This window comes from Berghia stephanieae, chromosome 3, assembly GCF_034508935.2.
Source record: "Berghia stephanieae isolate SIO BIC M18660-M18661 chromosome 3, UCSD_Bste_1.3, whole genome shotgun sequence".
Classification (NCBI taxonomy): domain Eukaryota; kingdom Metazoa; phylum Mollusca; class Gastropoda; order Nudibranchia; family Aeolidiidae; genus Berghia; species Berghia stephanieae.
The window spans coordinates 76,138,702-76,158,701 of NC_088362.1; the positions used below are offsets into that span (position 1 = coordinate 76,138,702).

General features: G+C 36.4%; 1 protein-coding gene across 4 annotated transcripts in view; it reads left to right on the top strand.

Moving 5' to 3' along the window:
* LOC144968468 (uncharacterized) overlaps positions 1 to 14,266 on the top strand; it is a 35,657-nt gene extending 21,391 nt beyond the window's left edge. For 3 of the 4 annotated variants that reach the window (XM_078906870.1, XM_078906871.1, XM_078906869.1), the window contains exons 3-4: positions 9,737 to 10,099; positions 11,345 to 14,266. In XM_078906870.1, the coding sequence (XP_078762996.1) occupies positions 9,737 to 10,099; positions 11,345 to 13,480 (2,499 nt within the window). In that variant the 3' untranslated portion in view covers positions 13,481 to 14,266. Of the gene's footprint in view, positions 1 to 7,135; positions 7,271 to 9,736; positions 10,100 to 11,344 lie in introns of those variants that run through there. The other variant, XM_078906872.1, reaches the window with a different exon arrangement.
* Positions 14,267 to 20,000: the final 5,734 nt, after the last annotated feature.

Sequence of the window (20,000 nt, forward strand, 5' to 3'; positions counted from 1 at the left end):
AAAGCAACAAGTACATTCTCCACATTATATTACAACACAGTGTCAAATTTTTATAACTATAGCAACAACTTTTCTTTAAATTTTGTGATGTAGATACATAACAATCAGAATGATAAAATTGTTGGTTGCATCGGAACGAATGTGACGATTTTCCTTTGGTTGGTAAGGAGAGGGTTAAGGTAGCGATGGATGTGGCCAGTTGGTCTTAAAACAATAACAAATAGCTGAATGACTTCAATCTCATTAATTCTCAGCAAACTAAAGCTTTAGCCTGGAACGACGACTAAAAAGACCGGAATCGATATGATATGTACAGCGTACAGAGTGTTAGTAATGATTGCTTGGACAAAAAACTTTCTCGAGCAATTTGGCGATATGGAATGGACTTTCCCTTTCCCCAAACCTTCTATTTCATTTTTCTCTTCTTTCTTTCTTTAGGTCTATATCTCTGTGCCTCCTTTATATTATTCTTTATTTCTCCTCCACTCCCCATACATCCAATCTCCCATCTACACACAAACACACACACACACACACACACACACACACACACACACACACACAAAACATCACGTCTACTCTCTTACTCTAATATTATAGTAATAGCCATAACCAAATTAGGGTCAGCTTTACATGTTCACTTTAATAGTTGTGTGTGTTTTCCTCTCTCTCTCTCTCTCTCTCTCTCTCTCTCTCTCTCTCTCTCTCTCTCTCTCTCTCTCTCTCTGTATATGTGTGTGATTGTGTGTGATAGTGTGTGTGTGCGTGTGTGTGTGTGTGTGTGTGTGTGTGGTAGAGTAAGTAGTAGCTTTAGAGAAGCTTGGATCGAGTTAAGTTCGGTTCTCCGTATTCTCTTATGCATCATTGCCTTGATCTAGATATGAAATCATGTTGTACCAAACGACATGCAATGATGTCAGTTGGCAGACATAGATCGCAATAGAAACAAACAGAATTAAAAGGATTACCCTTACCAAAGACAAGCGATTATCTTCCTTTCAATAGAAGTAACTGTAGAAATTCCTTGGTTATTAGCTCGATTCCATTCGGCACACCGAAATCGGCCATAAAAGGATTATTCAATATTTACTTGGTGATTTAGTGTGCCACCAGTACGAAAAGGGGAGGTCATAAAAGCCTAATTTGTAGACATATCGTCTCACCGCTTTGCTGGGAATACGTTGGATGAACATAAGCAATGATGCATTTATACGAACTATACATAGAATGCGCTTGGCCAAGGAGTTCACAACATTGCCATCCGGAAGTATAACCGACCAACACACAAACTCTGTGTAACCATGAACTTTTATGGTCTGGTAAATACAGTTTAGTGAAAACAACTCACAAACGCGGATGGCAAAAAAATAACAAAGGCCTGAGTGACGTCATCTGCATACTATCTATACGGGTGTACTTCAATCAAAAACACTTTTTTCTCTCTTCATTTTGGCTTTAAAAAATGTTTAACTCAAACAACCCTAACACCGTCTATCTAGGTATTTTGCTGTCACCATCATTATTTACATCTTTCGTATCGTATCGTTTAAGAGCTAATAGGCTTTTAAAACCTATAACTTTTATGTGAAACGTGCATAAGTACCATTTTTTCCAATTAATATAAACAATATTCATTGTTAATTTGACATCTATATAACCACTATTTCAAATTATATTATTAAATATCTAAAGCACAAATAAGTGTCATAGTCAAGATTCGTAGTACAATTTTCGCTATTTTCTGAGACATATTATTATATTGATATTAATAAAGCTACTATTTTAAACTGTTATATGATAATTATAGTTGGAAAACAACTACTATATGAACGTAACATTTTTCTTTTATATTTTGTAACTTTTGAAAAGTACCAAAGATTTCTTCGGAGAGATGATAGCACAGAGTAGAAGGATTTGGATTGAATGAGTTATCTCAACAGATCGATTGATTTTCAATAACTGTCAACTTGTTAAAAGTATCGTTTTTTAAAATGACCCTTAGCTTGTCGAAAATCTCAAACCTGAGGCGCGTCTTTAATTTGATTTTCAGGTTTGACATTTGATTTTTTGGGGACAAGTTTTGGTGAATTTAACAGATTATTATTTGAACAAAACGTTTTATGGCCAAAAGGAAAGAGTTTTCTTCGGAGTAAACCAGTGTTGCCAAAAACAAAACAAAAAACAAACAACAACATAATTTTATCCTTGTTTATGTATCGTAAAACGAAACAAACGACTGCCTGGATAAAAAAATAATATTTGAGTTTTTAAATAGGCCAATATCCACTAAACGTGCTCAAAGCGCTTTACAAAGAGTCCCTGACCAACAGCAACACAAAACATGCAGAACGAGACATGATGCCTGTTAGGCGATATTCCAATTTTTCCACCAGAGATAACGCTGTTAACGGCAAGGTACTCGTTTTACACCTGAGTACAGTGGGAGAATGTGAGTAAAGAGTTTTTTTTCCAAGGACTCAACAATGCGCCGAGCGAGGCTCGAACCCAGGAGCTTCCGATCTTAATGCCATATAGCTACACGATAATAGAATAAGACGGTGTATCATAACGTTTTCAGCATCGTGTCTGCATCAGATAATCTTCCTAATAATATCTGCATGATCAGACGGAAAAAAAATCGATAAAACACGGCGTTAAACTTAGATCATTTATGTGTCAGGTGGATGCTTATCGTCCGTATTATATTGGCTTGTTAAAATACTGAAATTATGTAAATGGAATTTATAGTTTATAGTTAAAAATTGGAAGCTTGGGAGAAGTTTATGAGTTTAATTGAGAGGATTGGATATAATTTCTTAAATGCTAAAAACAAAACTGGTAATTCTGATTACTTTAACGTCAAATTCACTTCCGGCTCAAGTTTAACCCCATTATACCGACTTGAAGCGCTGGGTCACATTTACACAAGGCTGACTGTCATCTCTACATTACGTTGCATAATTATTTCCATCCAGGGTGCGATCGGTTTCAAAAGAATCAATATAAAAATTAATGACGTAATATAAGACGCATTACGACGGGAATGGATTGTTTTGATTACGCTTTAATTTAAAACGGTTTCACAGTTTATGGCGAATATTAAACGCCCATCTCTGCACATTAAGAACGTTTGAAGGAAGGGCAAACCGATTATCAAATTAGGGAAACGATTTTTCCTTGAAGCTGTACAGTGGCAAAACACTTTTCTTGAATTTTGGTCAGAAAATTTTACTGTATGGTTCAAGATGAAATCCGACTCGAAATCGAAGCCAGTTTGAGTATACACAACAACCCTAATTTGATATTTGTACCAGTATTCTTGTGTCAAATCTTTCACATCAGGTTGTCCTGAATACTACCAGAGAGATTTCAACCTTTTAGACTTCGTAATTGGATTTAATAGTCTAATGTCACGTCGCCCAGCATCGGCGAGCAGCGTGGTTCTAAGCAAAGAAAATCGGTACTTTTTATTCTTCATGCTGGCGAGAACCTTTCATATGTCATGTGATCAGAATGTATAAAAGTCAAAACAAGATCATATTTATAATGTTTTTCTCCTCTGGATACACTATTATGCTCGTCGGATAAAGATTTCATAAGGGCTTCCACCATTGTTCCTATAGTTTAGAGCCAGTTACTAAGTTACCAATTGTCATTACGATGGAAGTGACGTCATGACTGTTGAAGCCTATTCATAAGCTTTGATAATCATTCCATAAATATTTCGTATTATATCTCATCACATCAGTGGGAGTGCCGCTGACTGGAACAAATAATCAGAATAATAAAAAAAAAAAAACCCATCCAACAATGAATTCATACATTTCATAGCATTATACGATTAGACAATGGACGGTATACTCATTATACATTTCAAAAGTTATTCTTTTCCAGATCTCGATTGGTCGATTTATGAAAGATCGGTAGAAAATTAATATAATGGATTGAATCGACCTGTACACACAGCAATTTCCATTGCAACAATGAGCCCACAAGGAATTAGGTTATCAGACCCAAAAATAAGTGCACGTCGGATTGAACTCAGTCAGTGTATGTCGCGATCAGAGTGAACTACCACTACATATCCTCGCATTTACAGACAAAAAGTAAAAAAAAAAGTGACGAAAAAAGACAACAACAAAGGTATAATACATTGTATACAACAGATAGTAAATCACCGACGGTGGGTTTGATTGCAACAATATATAGAATGGTACGGGATACGACAACAACGTCAGATATCCTTCTGATCCCTTATCTAAAATCCATTTTCTCACGACGTATAGAGATAATCGATGAACTAATCGCTTGTTCAATGAAACTTGAATTCTAAATTATAACGACACCCCCTCCCCTCGTCTCTTTCTTCCCACCCCACCCCACCCTCTCTCTCTCTCTCTCTCTCTCTCTCTCTCTCTCTCTCTCTCTCTCTCTCTCTCTCTCTCTCTCTCTCTCTCCCTCTCTCTCTTTCTCTATATTTTCTCCCCTCCTTCTGTATCTTTTAATAAATCCTTCTCTCCCTTCCTTCTCTCTCTCTCTCTCTCTCTCTCTCTCTCTCTCTCTCTCTATATATATATATATATATATATATTATATATATAAAATATAATTAATATATATATATATATATATATATATTTATATATATATACCCGTCTTTCTCTCCTCCCTCGCTCTCTCCTATATCTCTATATATCGGCTATCCATCTATCTTTTTATTCACCTATATAACCATCTCCCTCCCTCCCCCCCTCTCTCTCTCTCTCTCTCTCTCTCTCTCTCTCTCTCTCTCTCTCTCCTATCCATTTTAAGCATTTCGTTTCTCTCTCTCTCTCTCTGTTTCTTTCCTCCTCCCTCTCTCTCTCTCTCTCTCTCTCTTTCACACACACACATACACACACGCACACACACACACACACACGCACGCACGCGCGCGCTCTCACCCTGGCTCTCTTCCTATCGCTCTATTTTTCTCACTACTAAATCCCCCTCCCTTTCCCCTTCTCTCTCTCTCTCTCTCTCTCTCTCTCTCTCTCTCGCGCGCGCGCGCGCTCTCTCTCTCTCTCTTTCTCTTTCTCTCACTGTGTGTGTGTGTGTGTGTGTGTGTGTGTCCTCCAATCCCGCCCCCCTATCCTTCTTCAATGCGATTTTTAAAAAAAGAATGTAAGGAATAATACTAATAAAAGATAAAAACTTGTAACACAGAATTATTACACTGTATCCAATTAAAATAAAGCGTCAGATAATTTTTCGTCGATATGCAATATTAGGGACGGACAAAGGGACATGCGCTGAAGAGGATTTCGAACGATACGACAATCATTAATAGATTGATATCTCATGTTTAAAGATAACGGATCCGTTAACACGATTGACTCTTCCAGCGGCTGCAACGAGGTAATTTTGCAAAAGCAGTTAATTACACAGTCGTATCGGCTGAAAATATATTTGTTGTCGCTGTTTTCCTGAGTTTAGCGGCGGTCATATCAGCACTAGAATGAAACTAAGATTGGATTAAAGAAAACAAAACAAAACAAAAAAAAAATAAACAAAACAATCCAACAAAAAAAACCCAAAGAAATGAAATATAGTTTGGTTAGTTAAAGCGGAATTCTCTTTTATGAGTGTATTTTCGCTGTAGCGCGTCTCACATACGTCGGAATCCACAAATAGAAGACCTGTTTTCTCCGATCATCTGTCCACGTAGCACTGCTTAGCTCGATCTATATGATCTGGCGAAAAGGATTTCAAAATAGATCATCGTCCTATTTAAATGGTATCAAACGCCGTGTATTTTTTTGCAGGTCTGACAACGCAAATTGTTATGGTCTCATTTTGTAATGGAAATACTCTCAAACTAACGCAAAATATATATATTTGGTTAGAGGGTTTCTTTTTATCTTCACAAAAATAAGGGCATCAAACTATTAGTAAATAATCGCAAGTGACAGTGAATTAAGTAATAAAATAAAATAAAAATAAAATAAAATTCCCTTTATTCATCCCATGGGGGAAATTTGTCTCTAGGGTCTATTCCAAGGGAAGACTGGAATAACCCAGGCGTAAGCCGCAGTGCAGTGCCGCAAGTTGAGCTAGGGCGAGGAGACTTGCTCAAGGCCACACAGCGCAGCGGTGGGTGATCGAACTCGGTACTTTTTGGGTACGAAGCAAAAACCGTACCGCTGAGCAACGGTGCCCAAACTTTTAAAAATATTATTTTATGAACAGGGTGTCGATTATTTCCACAAAAATTTGCAGATCGCTCGATTCTGGCCTATCTATGTGTTATAAAACTTAGAGAGCATAAGACGGGCGGGAAAAAACAAAACAAAACACACAAATCCGCGCCCACTTATAGCAACTTTTCTTCTCTCAAAATGTGTTATAAAGCGGATCTTGTGACACCGGCCATAATGCACGTAACCACATAAACTTTGTCTTGCAATATGGACAACGAAAACATTGCTTTCATACGCATTTATTGTGTTGTATTGTGTTATGCATACGTTCTTTGTATCAAAGTTGTTGCAAAGGTTTTGTCCGCCAATAGCTTTTTTTCATTGAGCAATTTGTTTTCGTGATCTGGCTATATAAAATGAGAACAACTGATTGAATAGATCCATGGGATTTTGACAAATATTTACAGATTTACAATATTCAAAGGATTTTTAAAAGCTAGCATATAACTATGATATGAGACAGAATTAGGAATGAAATAATTGTTTAAAATTAAGTTTACTATCTCGCTAGTCACCCAAGTAATTGGTATTTCGTTTACATGGATGTCAGTAGGTTTTCAATCTTGCAACAAATTTAATTCAAATTCAAAATATGTGTGGATAACGAAATGTTTATTTATTGTTTATTTTAGACCATTGGCCAAGTCATAACATCTCTCTGAACAAATTATTCGAACAATTATAATGATAAAGGGATAACATGCTTTTAGTAATCGTATATATATAGCTTAAATAATAATATAATAATAATAATAATAACAAATAATAATAATAATAATAATAATAATAATAATAATAATAATAATAATAATAATAATAATAATAATAATAATAATAATAACGATTGTAACCGGAACAAATTGAATTTGTTGAGTTGGAATCACCATAGTAATATTTCCAAATTTCTCATGGTGGACATTCATTTCGTGAGGATGGAGTAAATCAGTTCATTTCCATTTGGATTTTACCAATACCCTCATTGTTTATGTGTGAGCAGTTATATGGAAGAAATCCGTGCCAATTTAATGATGGTAAATTGATTAGATGAGTTTAATCGACGTGTACTTATTTGCAGGTCTGATAACCCTAATTGTTATAGGCTCGCTGTTGTAATGGAAATACTCTCACAAACCAATGCAATATTATAATATTGTCTTTTACAACAATGTTGAAAAAGCCCATAATGAATTATCCATTACAAAAATGTTAAATCAAACCCATAATAATATTATCCATTATAACAATGTTATAAAGCCCATAATAATATTATCCATTACAACAACGTTAAATCAAGCCCATAATGATATTACCCATTACAACAATGTTAAATCAAGCCCATAACAATATTATCCATTAGAACAATGTTAAAACAAGCCCATAACAATATTGTCCATTACAACAATGTTAAATCAAGCCCATAATGATATTATCCATTACACAATGTTAAATCAAGCATGTAAAGTGCGTTCGGTTATCAGCCTCCAAATGTGTGCACCTCGAGTTTAATGTAAAATGAATTAGGGGAAGACTCACCCTTCTAAAATAAAGCATTTATTTTAAATCATTTTTAAAAAAATGGAGTTTATATTCAATTCTAAGTACGTGATTCACCTCGACACAATACCGTCTTTAGAAGATTAGTCACATAATATGTGGAAGTCCTTGGAACAGGCTCTTTACTCACATTCTCTCATCGTACTCAGGTGTAAAGTGAGTACCTGGCCGTTAACAGCATTGTCTCTGTTGGAAAAAAAATTTGTAATATTGCCTAACAGGCGTCATGCTTCGTTCTAAATGTTAAGTGTTGCTGTTTGTCAGGGAGCCCTTGTAAAGCGCTTTTAGCACGTTTAGTGGATATGCGCTATATAAATGCTCTATTTATTTAAATATTGGCGAATATAAGTACAATTTCTTGAATTGCAATTTTTAAAAAAAAATCAAAGTTCGAATTCATTATTATTGTCATTCGAAATGCACCTTTCAACTCCTGTTCATCCCGACATGATACATATGTGACTATGACACACCTCGTCAAACTGGTGTTATGTTGGAGTCAAGCGAATGTCAAAAATAAATTTGAAGTTTAAATGATCAGAAATATAAAACACGTTGGGTTTATGTACTTTAGAGTCTATATTTAAAAAAAAATACGAGTATTGGTATAGCGCAAAATAGAAACCATGCTCAAAGCGTTTTACAGGGGTCCCCTTGGCAACAGCAACATTTAACATATAACGGGACATGACGCCTGTTGGGCGATATCGCAATTTTTCCGATAGAAACAAAACTGTCAACGGCCGTGCACTCATTTTACACCCGAGTTCGATGGGAGAATGTGAGTAAAGAGCCTTTTCCAATGACTCGACTATGTGCAGCTGGGAGCGTGACTCGAACCCTGGACCTTCCGGTCCGAGGGCGGGTATCAATACGACTAGGCCACATAGCTGCACAAACTTGACCCAAGTTTCATATTTTGGCTATTACTAGTATAGATTTAATTTTCAGCATCTACACCACTCCAACAAAACACCGTTTTGTTACGATTGGTCAAATATTTTATTCTGCTCGAGGCAGCAGTAGGTAAAAGTAAAAGTACGTTTGCTACATCTAGTTGAACCGATGTTTTCCTCGGTTTTTATAGCGTGGGAGAGATAGTATCAATTTTCTGCTAATCTTTGAGAGGACGCTGTTCTTTGAAAAGCCAAAAGAAAAAAAAAAGAAAGAAAGAAAAAGAAAACAAAAAAAAAACAAAACAAAAAAAAAAAAAACAAACAAACAAAAAACAACAACAAAACAATAACAACAAAAGCAAAATTAATTTCTGCGTGAAATAAATCTTAATGGACAAGAATAACCCATAAACCTACATGTTCATATACGCAGGTTTGACATCCGAACACAATTGTGGGTCTAGTTTACCATTATTGTAATGGACAATATTTTGCGTCATTAAAAAAAATCCATTAAAACAATGAGCCCATATTGAATTGGGTTATCAGACCTGCAAATATGTACACGTCGCCATAAACCCATTTATTATATTTTGTGGATGGCATTGGATATAGCGATGACTCTAAACCGATATTGAACATTGGTGTCTCTCCTATTCTGCCGTACCCTGAAAAAAAATAATACGTATTTAAAATTTTGGCCAGAAAACTTGTCCTTCAAATATCAACCGATTAAAATGACCCTCATTCTTGTCAAAACATCTCAAACCTGGGGCATCACGAAGTCACTTCGTGAAAGCACAGGTTTGTAATTGGGGCACCGTCCATTATGTGTTGAAATCGTACATTTATTCAACGGGTTATCTTTATACCTTTTGGTGATGCCAAGATGACAGCATCTTAAGATACCGCCCATATTAATCGACTCTTTTATAGGCTTATTTTGGAGGATGGTCGTGCAGAATGACAATTGGCAAAATTCAGTATAGATCTAGATTAAATTATAAAACTAACCCCTTCACCATTTTTTATAACATATCATTCCAGGTGTGGCATAGACGAAATCAAAAGAATAAAGTACAACATGCATCTGCCTATCCTGCCAAGATATCCCGAAATTGTTCGACCGCCGACAATAGGCGCGTGCGCATGCGTCATTCTGCTTCTTCAACCGGTGAAAATCGTGATGTGAAGCTGAGCGTTGATGATGTGCTTTGGCTGGCGGAGCAGACGAGGGAAATGACGTCATTGGAGAGCAGGCGTAGCGTGATGGAAGAAGCTCAGAAGACGATCCGACAGGAAACATCCATTCTAGACAATTCAAGGCCACATTCGGTCATTGGCGTTGGACTACAGGCCATGACGTCACCCATGCCTCTTTCAGCAAAACACAGATACAAACCTGGCCAGGTAAATGCAAAACTCTAAGGTAGATTAGGGCCATAAGTATACGGTAGCTGGGTTAAAATACAGGGGCGGGCTGTATAAGTACCGTTTTATTATAACTTTTATGTTTTCAACAGCACATGCAAACATAATAAAGGAAAAGAAGAAACGCAGATACCTATCGTACACTTTATTTTTCCACATAATAGCCATCATGAGCAACACAGAGCTGCCAACGCCGAACTATTTGGCGAGTCCCATCAACGAAGAATCTCAGTGGTTTTGCTCGGCACCACCTCCAAATCACTGCTGTAACGGGTTCCTTTCAAATACTTATTGAGCTGGAGGAACAAAAAATAGTCAGGACTAGGGAGCTGTAGTGTCGGTTGAACAAAATTTGACGACTAGTGTCTGGTCGCGCCTTGTCATGCTGCAATATTGAATCTCTGCCACATCGAACCTGTGCCAGTCTATTTTTGAGGGCTCGTCGAGTTGAAACATATTGTTTAGAATTCACTGTTTGCCCTTGTTCAAGAAATTCTATGTGAACTATGCCTTCCATGTCCCAGAAAAAGGTAAACAAGACTTTCTCGTTGAGACAGTGACTTTTAATTTCCTTGGGTTTGGAGAAGATTTAAGCTTGTACTCCATTGATTGCACTTTCGTTTCAGGTCATAGTGGTGGACCCAGGGTTCATCACCAGTTACAATTTCCTGCAGAAATGTCTCTCCTTCCTTGTCATATCATTTCAAATGGGTAAAATGTCTTTTCTCTGCGCTTTTTTCTGAAGTTAGCTGTCTTGTGAATAATTTTCTCAACCGCTTTGTTTTAGTAAGGTTGTGACGCTACTCAATTATGAACACAGATGAAGTTTCATGATTGTACCTAAAACAGATTTTGATTTATGGGCAAACTGTAATTATATATCAGCCCACCCTCGTACATTTGTTGTTCTAATCATTTTAACCGATTCAAAAATTCTGCATGTCCGACATTTGATTATTTCTTTTCCATTTATTTTAAAAGCCAGGTTAAGGTTATTTATCTAACATCAATATCAAGTGTAAGTATAAGAGTTGAATTGTGTCAGAGGTGATTAACAGCATACCATATCTAATGTTCTTTGTTTAAACCATTTATATTTTTCATCAATAGTTTATTAAAGTTCTTTATTACTGCTCTAACCATCCAACTATGCTCACTCCAGTTTTTTTTTCTCCATCCCACCCTTTTCCAACATCCAATCATCCCTCCTTGAACGACAAACAGATAAACCACATCCCTGTCCTATTATCTCTTCCATCTGATCGCACCTTCATCCCATCGCCTGACCAGGATCACGCTCGCCACATGACCACGCCCGCAGACGACAACTGTGTCCTTCAGGAAGAAAGATCACAATCTGTCGCCAAACAATGTTGTGAAATTATGGGACCAAGTCTTTGCAGAACGTGTCGGAAACTAGAAAGTCGTATGCTCAATCGAGAGCAAGCGGAAAAAGAATGCCCACGCATGCGCATCACTCAAGAAAACATCACCACGACCCAAATGGTTAAGAGATTCTACCCGAGACTGACTGATTCCGAAATTCAAGATAAAATAGCCCGGGGAGAAATTTCACGCATGGGATTCCCACATCCAAAATGTAAATATCACCGCAGACGTTCAAATTCAAGTAGTTCCGATGACGATGGTAACGAATCGGAAGAACACGATTCGTCTTCTGAAGAGAATACAATCAAGACAGAAAACGAGAAACAAAAACATAAGTTTACATGTCAACATGTTAGCACTCTCATGTTGGAACTAGCCAAATTAAAGTCAAAATTGAAAAATCAAACTAGTACACCCTTATATTTTACCGACTTGAAACGTATCCAAGCTAAAATTATCAGCGGAGAAGTAGACAGGAAGAGGTATCTCATGAAACAACATAAAGAATCACCTCGCCTTAAATCTGCACTGTCTAGTATTTCAACTGCCAGTTCAACAAAAACAACTCTGTCTAAACTGGGCGTTAGACTTTCAGAATCGTTAATGCCGGTGTTTGTCAGCCCTCGAAAAGTCAAAATATGCGAAGAGCCTTCGTATAAAGTATACTATGAGCCACCTCTGTTATCAAAACGGAGGCAAATCCCAAATCCGTCCTTTTTCGCTGGATCTTCAGAGGCTTACTCCCTCCCTGAAAGACTGCCAGATATAATCGAATTTGCCGATTCAAAAATTAAACTTTTAGAAAAACAAGGGCGATCAGTTTCATCAATGTCAATGTTTTCAAATGTCAGTGAAGATTATGATAATTTAACCTCTGAGAGAGCGGGAGAAAGTGGGAGAAGCGGAGACAACAACCTCAGTATGTCCAATAGTCAAAGAGATTTAAAGATGAAAGCAGCAATTCAAGAACAGTATGAGCATGAATCTAATTCTTTTCACGAAGAGCCCACAAAGAAAGTCAATGAATCTGGTCAAGAAGAAAATGAAGAGGTCAGGGGAACTGTACCTGAGGCGGCCTGTCAAGGTGGCAGTGAAATTTTAAAGGATGTCCCCACTAACGACCTTGGCAGTTCCGTACTTAAAGATGACTTAATATCTAGACAAACTAGACAGGATGAACAAATTCAAGGCGAATCGGAGACGGATGGAAAATGTAATGAATTGGAAAATGACAGTAATTTTGAAGTTGATGATGGTCTTAATAGTCATGGTGAACAAGAAGGAAACAGTGGTGTAGAGCTAAAAGGGCGGCAAGACAACGGGGTTATAACTAATAATAGAGATTATACAGCATCCTCTGATGAAAGTCTTGTCGTTGAACAAAAAAATATTAAGGAACACAAACACGTTTCATCTGCCATGAACAGTAATGATACTCATTACGAGGGTGTAGAAAATGTTAACGATCCTGATAATGACAGGCTTGATTTGAATAATGATGATAGCAATGGTGGCTGTGACAGTGGTTTTGATGTGGATGACTGTGATAATGGCAGTAAAACATCCGTAGTGTCATTGGGTAAATTGGCAAATAACTTCAAATTGGTCGATGGGTCGTCTACTTATGAGGTTGAACAATTGATTAAAGATGATGAAAAAGTTACAGCGTCTGTGGCGGAATCTGATGAGATAGATAATTATTTGAGCATAAACAATAATCACGCTCCAAGAACCACAGAGCAAAACGGATGCCAGTCATTAGTCAGAAACTCCTTTGTTTCGGAGGACCATTATAATATAAATGATGATAATAATAAACGTGAGGGGGGAGACAAAACCAATCAAAGTTACCATTGTGATGACGACGGGGAAGATAAGGATGATGAGGAAGACGAGGATGATGAGGAGGAAAAAGAAGGTGGGGAAAGCGAAGGTCAGAGACCATGGCAAAGTGTTTATTCTGATGATTGATTTCATTTGTCGAAGAGATTTAATAATTATTGAGAGTATCATTATTTATTAAATTGCCATTTTTTCCAATCCATTTTGTAACCAATCGTCTCAAAGCAGTATCATGTAGGGATAGCGAGATGCTTAAAATTGAATTTTCAGTGTCACTTTTAAAATTTGAATTGAAATAAGTACCTTATTTAGGAGAGTGATTTTTTTTTCTTTTTTATTTCGAATATAACATTTCCTAATTCTGATCATTTTAAGTTAAAACTCATCTTTTAAAAATGAAATTCATTCTGACCGAAGTGTAGGGACTGCATTTATGATAACCAAACGCAATTATGGGCTTGATTTGTTGGGACAATCTTTTGCGCTGCTTGAGAGTATTTCCATTACAACAATGAACCGATAACAATTTGGATTATAAGGCCTGTAAATAAATATACGCCGATTCTGACAAAATACTTCATTGAAGAGGTAGGTCTCTTTTAACAAGACCGGGATACGAGACGTAACAGTTTTATTAATTAATGTTAATATGGATGGTCTAAGAAATCAAATAAATGAATATCAAACGAATTGATCATAGATGAACAATAAGTCAATCGTCTCAGAAATGGCATTAATCATTTAATGGATTTCATGTTCAGAAAAAAGTGTGGAACGGGAATAATGATGAAAAAATAGGGTGTGGAGAAGTGCCAGATGGAAACAGAGAATACAACGTCATGGTGTCAATGCCAAACTCAGGATCCAATTGACACGGCACCATCCGCCAGGCTGAGAGAGAGAGAGAGAGAGAAAGAGAGAGAGAGAGAAAGAGAGAGGGATAGATAGATAGCTAGACGAGTATCTACTCGTGGCTAGATAGAGAGAGAGAGAGAGGGGGGGGGGAGATGGATATATATATATATATATATATATATATATATATATATATATATATATATATATATATATATATATATATATATATATAAGTAGTATATACGGTTGTAAATAGTTAGAAACCGTTTTTTGACGGAGGATGAGGATGATTGTTTTTTTACCTGTTAATCGATATGTTGAGTTCGATGATGTATTGAATGGTATTGTTTTGAGTTCGATGCTGTATTGATTGGTATTTTGTTTTGAGTTCGATGATGTATTGATTGGTATTTTGAGTTCGTTGTTGTATAGAGTGGTTTGTTTTTTTGAGTTCGATGTTGTATTGATTGGTATTTTGAGTTCGATTTTGTATTGCAAGGTCATGTGACCTACCTGAGCGTGTGTTTATTGAGTGTTTGATTTGCCATCGATTATGTATCGAATGTTTAATTGCGTAATAATAGGGCTATACAGCTGATTAAAAAGGATCCTATCCCGGTGTTATTAGGTTCCGACTGGTTCACCCGCGCCGCAGCGCCGCAGCGCAAATTGAGGTTACGCCGTACAGTCCAAGGACTCTAACGCTGAGCCGCGTTGTTCTTTTAAAATTGGTTTCTTACTCCTGAGTCTAATGACTTATTAATTTAATCAATTAAAAGTCCATTGATTCCCTCAAAGGTCAAAGGGCAAATATATTGAGAGCTGAATGACTAGAACCAGATTAAAAAGATGGATGTGGATGATTGGTGTGATCGTTTTTTTACCTGCTAATCGATATTTTTAGATCTATTATGTATTGATTTTAGTTTGATTATGTATTTATAAGGACTCATTGTTATTATTTGTTATTGAATCTTTATTCAATTCCCATTTTGAGTTCGAATATATATCGAATGGTCAAATGCTTTATAATACGTCCGTTTCGTACATCTGAGTCTAATGACTCATAGTTATTGATTAAATATACAATTATCTTATTGGCTATTAGATTGTATTTGACCTAGTTTTCTGATACTAATGCTTATTGAAATCATTTGATTGGTTCGATATTTTTAAATCTATTATGCATTGATTTTAGTTTGATTATGTATTTATAAGGACTCATTGTTATTATTTGTTATTGAATGTTTATTCAATTCCCATTTTGAGTTCGATTATATATCGAATGGTCAAATGCTTTATAATACGTCCGTTTCGTACACCTGAGTCTAATGACTTATAGTTATTGATTAAATATAGAATATCCCTTTCTTAATTCCCAATGGGAAATGTGTCTTTAGTGTCTAGTCCAAATGAAGACTGACATAACCAAGGCATCAGCCGCAGCTCAGCGCCGTAAAAATGAGGTAAAACAAGGTAACTTGTTAAATACCACGCAGCGTAACGGGTAGTCGAACTTGAAACCTTTAAGGTACGAAGCAAAGACCACGCCGCTCGACCACGCTATCGTATAAGGAGTGTTTATTCAATTTCCAGGTCTGACTCCTGGACTTAGAACTTTTTTTTTTTTTTTAAAGAGAATTATTATACACTTTCCCATGACAAATATCTACAAATCTCATGAGCTTTTGAGCGTGTTTCCACACCCACATCTGGAACACATTTACCCTCCCTGCTTGAGAGTTCACAGGCTTTATCGCCCTCTCGTGTTTATATTTAGATAAACCCGTTTTCAAACAACCTCGAAGATTAAATATCGTGAGAAACAGTCTTGGTATTCGTTTTCTTTCTTACAACTGCACCTGGTGGCTTATTTTACGTTAAAAGTCAAAACCCTACGTTCTGTCTGCTTTTTAAAATTATTATTGTTTTTTTTTTTTTTGTTTTTTTTTTTAGATGTTCTCTCGTTTAAATACTGGTTTGTAATACAGTTACATTATTATCACCAGTCTTCTGATCGATAGGATAAAAGTGCGCCGATATTTTTAGATCTATTATGTATTGATTTTAGTTTGATTATGTATTTATAAGGACTCATTGTTATTATTTGTTATTGAATGTTTATTCAATTCCCATTTTGAGTTCGATTATATATCGAATGGTCAAATGCTTTATAATAAGTCCGTTTCGTACACCTGAGTCTAATGACTCATAGTTATTGATTAAATATACAATTATCTTATTGGCTATTAGATTGTATTTGACCTAGTTTTCTGATACTAATGCTTATTGAAATCATTTGATTGGTTCTTTCAAACCTACAAGTTCAAATATCTAGTATCCGATTGGTTGTCATCATCTCTTATACCAATGTTTAGTTCTCATTCCGTTTGATTGATACTTTGGACGTTTTTTTTTCTTCTTCTTATTTGTTAACTGTTAATACGCATTGTTTGTTTTGATCAGTAAGATGATCGCGTGTGTTTATTGAGTGTTCGATTTGTCATCGATTATGTATCGAATCGTTAATTGCGTAATAATAGGGCTATACAGCTGATTAAAAAGGATCCTATCCCGGTGTTATTAGGTTCCGACTGGTTCACCCGCGCCGCAGCGCCGCAGCGCAAATTGAGGTCACGCAGTACAGTCCAAGGACTATAACGCTGAGCCGCCTTACCTTTTAAGTGGAGTGTTTATTCATTTCCCAGGTCTGACTCCTGGACTTAGAATAAACAGCTTAGATGTGGGTGTGTGTATTGTGTAGGTGTTGTAAGGTGCCAATCGTACATTGATTTATTTTGAGGTGGTCGTGAGACCTCCTCGAAAGAGAACAGGTAAAAGGATTGAAAGAGAGGTTTTTTATTGTGAGAAATAGATTCCTAATTTCTCAATGGCCTCCTGATATGGATCTTTTCCAACTACAAGAGACGACTGTTGGTTGTAAAAGTCCTCCGTATCGATTTCTGGATAAGAGGGTCTTTGAGGTAGAGGATAGGCTGGTTCGGTCTCAAAATCTGGGGCGATAGATCCCATGATACTTGTTGTGAACTTTTCGTTATCAACCGGCCACGGTTGTTTATCGCTCAGAATTCTCAACGAGAGTTGTAAAACTGAGAGATAAAAAAAAGTCCATTCAGTTTCACTTTGCGCATTTGTATATGGCAATCGGCATCTTAGGGCATGATTGACATTCAGATTGACATAGAACTCGTCAAGTGTCGGATTATAATCGAAGACACATATCGGAGAATCCTTGTGGTATACGAATTGTATAGTATCAATCTTTGTCGTGTTGTTAGGAATAAGTTTCCTCAATTGAAGTTTACATAGACAAGGTCCTCCATAAATTTTGATTGTCACGTAGCTGAATCGTGCCAGATCCATCTCTTCGTTTTCGTAAACGAATTTTGAATCTGTCAGCCTCGACAATCCGCGTTTATAGAAACCGATCTCCCCAGGAAGCATGGGGCTCTTGCCTGTAGTTATATTCAATTCTTTTATCCCAAGATGCCTCTTCCAATGTTTCAATATGTTCATAAATATTGACTCATTGTTAAACAGCTGTTGATTACTGTTTTCCTCCCCATCCTCTTCCTCAACATCCTCTTCCTCAACCTCCACTGTTGGACTTGAATCAACCGAGTTATTAGCCGCTTGCCAGTATATATCCAATTCATCCTCAACCTGTCTCCTCTCTTGAAAATAAACTTCGGAATGGTCTTCCAAAAAACTCATCGTTATTGTAATGATTGTAGTGTTTTTGTAGACCCGAAGTAGAATGAAGTTATATAGAGAGACAGATATCTATATATACCCATTGTATACCTTAAAAATGTCTGTTCTAAAAAAGGAAATTAAAAGTTCCCATGGGAACATTTCGTTAATGTGTTTTGCTATTTAAATAGAACCTTATACACATCCGGCTTAATGCCACTCAACGTAATTCTCACATCAGTCTTGTTATGATTACAAATAATTACGTTCACAACTAGAAAATATACGTCGGTACTTGACACCATCGGAATGTCTCTCACACAAATAATTACGCACACATCTGGAAAATAAATGTCTCTCGCGTTCTTCAAGCGTACTATCTAACTTTCATCTTAACCAATTATTTACTTTCCAGCCCTCGCCAGAAAATAATTACCTGTTTTACAGTCGTGAGAAAATATTAGCACTTTCTAAAAATTCCAACTAAGGGATTGTGAAAGGTCAAATTCTACGTTCATTATTTTCATGGTGTAGTAAGTTTAGATCTGTTTTATAGGTGTTATGTTCAAATCTTTCATGGGTTTTTTAAAAAATTGTATGTGTGTCTGTGTTTAGCTGTTCTGCTCACCTCTATCTATATAAAGTAACGATTGTGTAGCTGGGTCTGTTAATTTTAGTGGAAAGTACTTATCAATAGAAAATGCAACGTATAGACTGTCTGCTATTTTTAGGATTACGATCACCTTCGCGTCTAGCGTCTGAAACCTTTTGCACAAAATTTGAAAAACAAGCATTTGGTGTATATTCAATTACTTCTTGAATATCGTCTACAATAAGACCGAGATTGAGATACCATTTGAGTAATGGCGTGGTCAGTAATATTCCATCAGCATGGTAACTGCTAATCAGAGTGCGGCGAGGTTGCTTTAACAGATTGTTATTCACGGCGTATTCAAGCATGGTTTCACCTATATCTTCTCTCGAGACAAGGGTGTTTTTAAAGATTGGTGGCATTTCCGCGTAATAAGCGTAAAGGTCTGAAGGTACACTAATAGTACACTGAACGAAACCGAAAAGTTTGTTTTTGACAACTGCCGAAAGTATCGATTTCTTGGTGATACTGGTACCTATTTTAAAACAGTTATTATGAAGCGGGCGTAGTTTCTGTAAAAAACAAGATATCCTAGGGTCTCTTTTCATTTTTTTCCATTCACATTCATAAATTTCTATTAGGGTAATTCCAAAAACGTTTCTGATATAAGCATTTTTTTTCAGATGTTTTTTGTTTTCTTTGTTCAAATGTTTCACCAAAGAATGTGGTCTTATCTTTGATACAATCATGGCCATGAAAATAACAGCCTTGAAATTCGAGAGCAATTCCTTCAGTTTCAATAAACCCGTCGACCTTAACCTGTTTTTCGTGACCTAGATCTTTTTCTCTTCCATTAAATTTATGACGAATAGGAACACCCTTTATATAACTCATCGAGTCAAGCCATTCAAACGCTGCCTGTCCAAAATTGTCTATTTTCTCACGCGTTACTTTTCTGTCGTCGGATAAACAGACCGCTAGGCATGTCTTGTTGAAGACAGTATAAATACAAACTATTAGCATCATAGCCTTTCAACGATTGTACAGGTTTATCTCCCCTGATACGTGTCCTGTTCTTTTCTATATAACGTGTAAAAATAATTGACGGTCCACCAACGATGTTAGATTTTAAAAGCTGATGAAGATCTTTATGCTTTTCATTGAATAATGAAAAAAATACATTTCTAAGAATGGTTTTAAATAAGTACCGAAGTGTGACCCCTGGGATCGATATCGCATTTTTGAAAATGTCTAAACCTAACTCTTGATAGAATTGCGTCATGCGATCAATTGTGGTTAATTGCGGTCCTACGTCACAAATATTGTAGAATATTAAAAAGTCTTTCATTGATCTCATCCCTTCCTCTTCCCACACTTTCTCACAGTACTCATAGTCCTCTTGAGAAATGGTGCAATTTTTTAATGAACTGAAAAATGCTGATATAGGCGGGAGAGACGTTTCCTGTAATCTATCTAGACGGTCAA